Source organism: Salvelinus alpinus, chromosome 11, assembly GCF_045679555.1.
Source record: "Salvelinus alpinus chromosome 11, SLU_Salpinus.1, whole genome shotgun sequence".
Classification (NCBI taxonomy): Eukaryota; Metazoa; Chordata; class Actinopteri; order Salmoniformes; family Salmonidae; genus Salvelinus; species Salvelinus alpinus.
Window position 1 is genome coordinate 68,220,598 of NC_092096.1, and position 7,500 is coordinate 68,228,097.

The 7,500-nt window shown below is 43.3% G+C and overlaps 1 protein-coding gene across 2 annotated transcripts in view; it reads left to right on the plus strand.

Moving 5' to 3' along the window:
• Window positions 1–7,500, plus strand: part of adam19a (ADAM metallopeptidase domain 19a) — a 216,165-nt gene that overhangs the window by 185,274 nt on the left and 23,391 nt on the right. For both annotated transcript variants that reach the window (XM_071334073.1, XM_071334074.1), the window contains 4 exons: window positions 466–608; window positions 808–985; window positions 2,182–2,271; window positions 7,479–7,500. The exon at window positions 7,479–7,500 is cut by the window's right edge and continues 174 nt beyond it. In XM_071334073.1, coding sequence (XP_071190174.1) covers window positions 466–608; window positions 808–985; window positions 2,182–2,271; window positions 7,479–7,500 — 433 coding nt within the window. The remainder of the gene's footprint in view (window positions 1–465; window positions 609–807; window positions 986–2,181; window positions 2,272–7,478) is intronic.

Sequence of the window (7,500 nt, forward strand, 5' to 3'; positions counted from 1 at the left end):
GGATTAGGGGTAAGAGTAGGGGTTAAGGGTTAGAGTTTAGGGTAGGGACATCCCAAGGATCCCGGATAGCACTAGCCAAAGAGAAAAGGCACAGGAGACGTCTTGGTTTTGTGGGGTGTTAGAAGCAGTTAGCCCCTTGATGTACGGCGTGACCTCAATGGATTAGGTCATCCTAGTTCTTTGACACAGACCGACCCCTAAATTAGTGATTAGTATTCTCTGCCGTTCAGTCGGACTCTGAATAGATTTACATTCCCCTCAAGCGTTGCATAACAGTGTATCACCGACCAAGTGACATCAGACAGTAGACCAGGTAGAACAAGTAGTGTTGTTGGCCCGTTTCAGTGAATTGTAAGACAGTCTGAACAGTGAAAGCTTTTTAAAACGGTTACATTGAGACTAGGTGGATTTGCTGTTATGCTTAATCCCATACAAATTAGTCCTTTCGCTAATGTGGTCCCTCAGGACCATTCGGATTTACCCATCGGCGCTGCCGCCACCATGGCCCACGAGATCGGACATAATTTTGGGATGAGCCACGACCACGAGGGCTGCTGTTTGGAGGCGACTGCGGAACAAGGGGGCTGCGTGATGGCTGCTGCCACCGGGTAAGAATGAAGAGGTTTTTAGCTCCAAAATGGCTACCAGAGATCCAAAATGGCTACCAGAGATCCAAAATGGTCACCTAGACATCCAAGGTTGGCCGCCGCTCTAAAGAACTCTCTGAAACGGAACATGATGGTCACTGTTCACAATGGTATTCTGCATTGTGGATCTTTGTAATGCTTACATTTCTTTCCCCAATAGGCATCCATTTCCCCGGGTGTTCAGTCGCTGCAGTAAGCTGGACCTGGACAACTACTTCCAGAAGGGAGGGGGGATGTGCCTCTTCAACATGCCCGACATGAAGGACCTGGTCGGGGGCAAGAGGTGCGGCAACGGCTTTGTGGAGGACGGAGAAGAGTGCGACTGCGGAGAGCCAGAGGTGAGAAAAGCCCTCCTGCTCTATTAGCCGTTAGGATCCCTCACCTTAGACACGCCCGAGCACTTAGCATAGCGTCGCTTATGTTTGATATTGTACTTGTCAATCGTCCAGAATCCTTTGAGTCGCTAAAACAGTTTTTTTTTTAGAGGTGTTTAAAAGTTTTCGAGGGACTTTGCTTTGGGAATTGTTGTTTTTACTTTTATGGAATTACGGTTAAATAAGTAAATCCTCTTTGGCTTAATTTGTTTTTAATTTGTGAGGAAGTGTAAATTGAAAACAGGGAGAAGCTAATTTCTAGCTGACAGAAATGCTGATGATGTGGAGGCTGTTTTGACTTAAAGCACAACTGACAGTTGAGTCGGCGTCGGCAGACACCGCAGCCGTCTGACAAAAAGCCACCTGTTTTGACACAGAAACAGAATGCTCGCTTCACGGTGTCTTTTACTATCCTGTCGCTTCAGAAGAATTGACATTATTACGCATTACCACACACGCAGACAAACGTATGCTTGGCAAAAACAACTGGTTTATTTCCAGACAATCATATCCCAACTTCCCATTTCTCAGCTCTTCCAAGGAACTTTTTTTATTTTGCTATGGAAAGTACGCTATGAAAACTGTCTAGTACTGGAAGTCACCTTGACGCATTATAACTGGAACACTGATTTACTCTAAACACCACAGGGGGTCTGTCTGGGAGGTTGATGTAGTGTTTCTTTTCCTCTGTGTAGTCTCTCTCTCGCTCTCCCTGATCCATTCTCTCCCTGCGGTATAATTGCCGTTTCTCATCCTTCAACTCCCACGTCGAGTTTAGAATATCTGTGGCTCGATGGCGGTGAGAACGCCATGGCAACGGGGAAGAGATGTCATTTTCATCTCTGTATGACAGCGTTCTGTGCGGTCGGGTTGTCTCTTTCCACTTCCTCCATCTCAAAACTTTGACATGTTGATCAGTGCTGTCACCCCACGCCACAACTGGAGACAGAGTCAAAGAGCAGAGGAGTTGGGATGTGAACCGAACGTGTGTGTGTGGGCACAGGGTCGTGCCTCATTGATTTGGCTAAACGTGTGTGTGTGTGTGTGTGTGTGTGTGTGTGTGTGTGTGTGTGTGTGTGTGTGTGTGTGTGTGTGTGTGTGTGTGTGTGTGTGTGTGTGTGTGTGTGTGTGTGTGTGTGTGTGTGTGTGTGTGTCTATAGGAGTGCAGTAATGACTGCTGCAACGCCAACAACTGCAGTCTGAAGGCAGAGGCTCAGTGCGCCCACGGGGTGTGTTGCGAGGGCTGTAAGGTATGAAACACACACACACACGAGGGCTGTAAGGTATGAAACACACACGCGACGGCTGTAAGGTATGAAACACACACACGAGGGCTGTAAGGTATGAAACACACACACGAGGGCTGTAAGGTATGAAACACACACACGAGGGCTGTAAGGTATGAAACACACACACACACGAGGGCTGTAAGGTATGAAACACACACGCGAGGGCTGTAAGGTACAAAACACACACACGAGGGCTGTAAGGTATGAAACACACACACACGAGGGCTGTAAGGTATGAAACACACACACACGAGGGCTGTAAGGTATGAAACACACACACACGAGGGCTGTAAGGTATGAAACACACACACACGAGGGCTGTAAGGTATGACACGCACACGCGCAATCTCACACACACATGGATGGATGTCATCTCACTTAAAGCACTTAAAATATCCTCTACTTCTCCTCTCTGATCAATATCATCGACTTCTCCTCTCTGATCAATATCATCTACTTCTCCTCTCTGATCAATAACCTCTACTGCTCCTCTCTGATCAATATCCTCTACTTCTCCTCTCTGATCAATAACCTCTACTACTCCTCTCTGATCAATAACCTCTACTACTCCTCTCTGATCAATAACCTCTATGTCTCCTCTCTGATCAATAACCTCTACTTCTCCTCTCTGATCAATAACCTCTACTACTCTTCTCTGATCAATAACCTCTACTGCTCCTCTCTGATCAATATCATCTACTTCTCCTCTCTGATCAATAACCTCTACTTCTCCTCTCTGATCAATAACCTCTACTACTCCTCTCTGATCAATAACCTCTACTTCTCCTCTCTGATCAATAACCTCTACTTCTCCTCTCTGATCAATAACCTCTACTTCTCCTCTCTGATCAATAACCTCTCTGATCAATAACCTCTACTTCTCCTCTCTGATCAATAACCTCTCTGATCAATAACCTCTACTTCTCCTCTCTGATCAATAACCTCTCTGATCAATAACCTCTACTGCTCCTCTCTGATCAATATCCTCTACTTCTCCTCTCTGATCAATAACCTATCTGATCAATATCCTCTACTTCTCCTCTCTGATCAATATCCTCTACTTCTCCTCTCTGATCAATAACCTCTACTTCTGCTCTCTGATCAATATCCTCTACTTCACCTCTCTGATCAATAACCTCTACTTCTGCTCTCTGATCAATATCCTCTACTTCACATCTCTGATCAATATCCTCTACTTCTCCTCTCTGATCAATAACCTCTACTTCTGCTCTCTGATCAATATCCTCTACTTCTCCTCTCTGATCAATAACCTCTACTTCTGCTCTCTGATCAATAACCTCTACTTCTGCTCTCTGATCAATAACCTCTACTTCTCCTCTCTGATCAATAACCTCTACTTCTCCTCTCTGATCAATAACCTCTACTTCTCATCTCTGATCAATATCCTCTACTACTCCTCTCTGATCAAGAATCTCTACTTCTCCTCTCTGATCAATAACCTCTCTGATCAATAATCTCTACTACACCTCTCTGATCAATATCCTCTACTTCTCATCTCTGATCAATAACCTCTCTGATCAATATCATCTACTTCTCCTCTCTGATCAATAACCTCTCTGATCAATAATCTCTACTACACCTCTCTGATCAATAACCTCTACTACTCCTCTCTGATCAATAACCTCTACTTCTCATCTCTGATCAATAACCTCTACTGCTCCTCTCTGATCAATAACCTATACTTCTCCTGTCTGATCAATAACCTCTCTGATCAATAACCTCTACTGCTCCTCTCTGACAAATAACCTCTACTTCTCCTATCTGATCAATAACCTCTACTGCTCCTCTCTGATCAATAACCTCTCTGATCAATAACCTCTACTTCTCCTCTCTGATCAATAACCTCTACTTCTCATCTCTGATCAATAACCTCTACTGCTCCTCTCTGATCAATAACCTCTACTTCTCATCTCTGATCAATAACCTCTACTGCTCCTCTCTGATCAATAACCTCTACTACTCCTCTCTGATCAATAACCTCTCTGATCAATATCATCTACCTCTCCTCTCTGATCAATAACCTCCCTGATCAATATCATCTACTTCTCCTCTCTGATCAATAACCTCTCTGATCAATAACCTCTACTACACCTCTCTGATCAATAACCTCTACTACTCCTCTCTGATCAATAACCTCTACTTCTCATCTCTGATCAATAACCTCTACTACTCCTCTCTGATCAATAACCTCTACTACTCCTCTCTGATCAATAACCTCTACTACTCCTCTCTGATCAATAACCTCTACTACTCCTCTCTGATCAATAACCTCTACTACACCTCTCTGATCAATAACCTCTACTACTCCTCTCTGATCAATAACCTCTACTTCTCCTATCTGATCAATAACCTCTACTTCTCCTATCTGATCAATAACCTCTACGTCTCCTCTCTGATCAATAACCTCTACTTCTCCTCTCTGATCAATAACCTCTACTACTCCTCTCTGATCAATAACCTCTACGTCTCCTCTCTGATCAATAACCTCTCTGATCAATAACCTCTACGACTCTCTGATCAATAACCTCTACTACTCCTCTCTGATCAATAACCTCTACGTCTCCTCTCTGATCAATAACCTCTACTTCTCACCTCTGATCAATAACCTCTACTGCTCCTCTCTGATCAATAACCTCTACTGCTCCTCTCTGATCAATATGTTCTCTGATCAATAACCTCTACTACTCCTCTCTGATCAATATCCTCTACGTCTCCTCTCTGATCAATAACCTCTACTACTCCTCTCTGATCAATAACCTCTACTGCTCCTCTCTGATCAATATCCTCTACTTCTCCTCTCTGATCAATAACCTCTACGTCTCCTATCTGATCAATAACCTCTACGTCTCCTCTCTGATCAATAACCTCTACTTCTCCTATCTGATCAATAACCTCTACGTCTCCTATCTGATCAATAACCTCTACGTCTCCTCTCTGATCAATAACCTCTACTGCTCCTCTCTGATCAATAACCTCTACTACTCCTCTCTGATCAAAAACCTCTACTACTCCTCTCTGATCAATAACCTCTACTACTCCTCTCTGATCAATAACCTCTACGACTCTCTGATCAATAACCTCTACTACTCCTCTCTGATCAATAACCTCTACGTCTCCTCTCTGATCAATAACCTCTACTTCTCATCTCTGATCAATAACCTCTACGTCTCCTCTCTGATCAATAACCTCTACTGCTCCTCTCTGATCAATAACCTCTACTTCTCCTCTCTGATCAATATGTTCTCTGATCAATAACCTCTACTACTCCTCTCTGATCAATAACCTCTACGACTCTCTGATCAATAACCTCTACTTCTCCTCTCTGATCAATAACCTCTACGTCTCCTCTCTGATCAATAACCTCTACTACTCCTCTCTGATCAATAACCTCTACTTCTCCTCTCTGATCAATAACCTCTCTGATCAATAACCTCTACTGCTCCTCTCTGATCAATAACCTCTAAGTCTCCTCTCTGATCAATAACCTCTACGTCTCCTCTCTGATCAATAACCTCTACTGCTCCTCTCTGATCAATAACCTCTCTGATCAATAACCTCTACTGCTCCTCTCTGATCAATAACCTCTACGTCTCCTCTCTGATCAATAACCTCTACGACTCTCTGATCAATAACCTCTACGTCTTCTCTCTGATCAATAACCTCTACTTCTCCTCTCTGATCAATAACCTCTCTGATCAATAACCTCTACTGCTCCTCTCTGATCAATAACCTCTACGTCTCCTCTCTGATCAATAACCTCTACGTCTCCTCTCTGATCAATAACCTCTACGTCTCCTCTCTGATCAATAACCTCTACGTCTCCTCTCTGATCAATAACCTCTACTACTCCTCTCTGATCAATAACCTCTACTGCTCCTCTCTGATCAATAACCTCTACGTCTCCTCTCTGATCAATAACCTCTACGTCTCCTCTCTGATCAATAACCTCTACGTCTCCTCTCTGATCAATAACCTCTACGTCTCCTCTCTGATCAATAACCTCTACTACTCCTCTCTGATCAATAACCTCTACTGCTCCTCTCTGATCAATAACCTCTACTACTCCTCTCTGATCAATAACCTCTACGTCTCCTCTCTGATCAATAACCTCTACGTCTCCTCTCTGATCAATAACCTCTACTTCTCCTCTCTGATCAATAACCTCTCTGATCAATAACCTCTACTGCTCCTCTCTGATCAATAACCTCTCTGATCAATAACCTCTACTTCTCCTCTCTGATCAATAACCTCTCTGATCAATAACCTCTACTGCTCCTCTCTGATCAATAACCTCTCTGATCAATAACCTCTACGTCTCCTCTCTGATCAATAACCTCTACTTCTCCTCTCTGATCAATAACCTCTCTGATCAATAACCTCTACGTCTCCTCTCTGATCAATAACCTCTACGTCTCCTCTCTGATCAATAACCTCTACGTCTCCTCTCTGATCAATATCATCTACGTCTCCTCTCTGATCAATAACCTCTACTACTCCTCTCTGATCAATAACATCTACGTCTCCTCTCTGATCAATAACCTCTACGTCTCTTCTCTGATCAATAACCTCTACTACTCCTCTCTGATCAATAACATCTACGTCTCCTCTCTGATCAATAACCTCTACTTCACCTCTCTGATCAATAACCTCTACTTCACCTCTCTGATCAATAACCTCTACTGCTCCTCTCTGATCAATAACCTCTACTTCTCCTCTCTGATCAATAACCTCTACTTCTCCTCTCTGATCAATAACCTCTACGTCTCCTCTCTGATCAATAACCTCTACGTCTCCTCTCTGATCAATAACCTCTACGACTCTCTGATCAATATGTTCTCTGATCAATGTGTTGAGAATATGTTCTCTGATCAATAATTATGTATCGTCTCAAGTTTCAACTTTCCTGTTTTTTTGTTTCATGTAAATGAGGATAACAACTTCTTCTGTGAGTCTTTTAAAAGTAGAACAAAGCTTGTTTTATCTCCCTAGAATGATCATAACCCGTACCTCTATTTATGTCTGTGATTGAATCATCTATTTAAATCCCTCTGTAGTTAATCATGTACTGAATGGTTTTTAAAGCAAGTACATCACACTGAATCCCCCCCCCCTCCTCTCTCCTTGGTTTTGCCCTCCTCTCCCCCCAGCTGAAGCAGGCAGGTACCATGT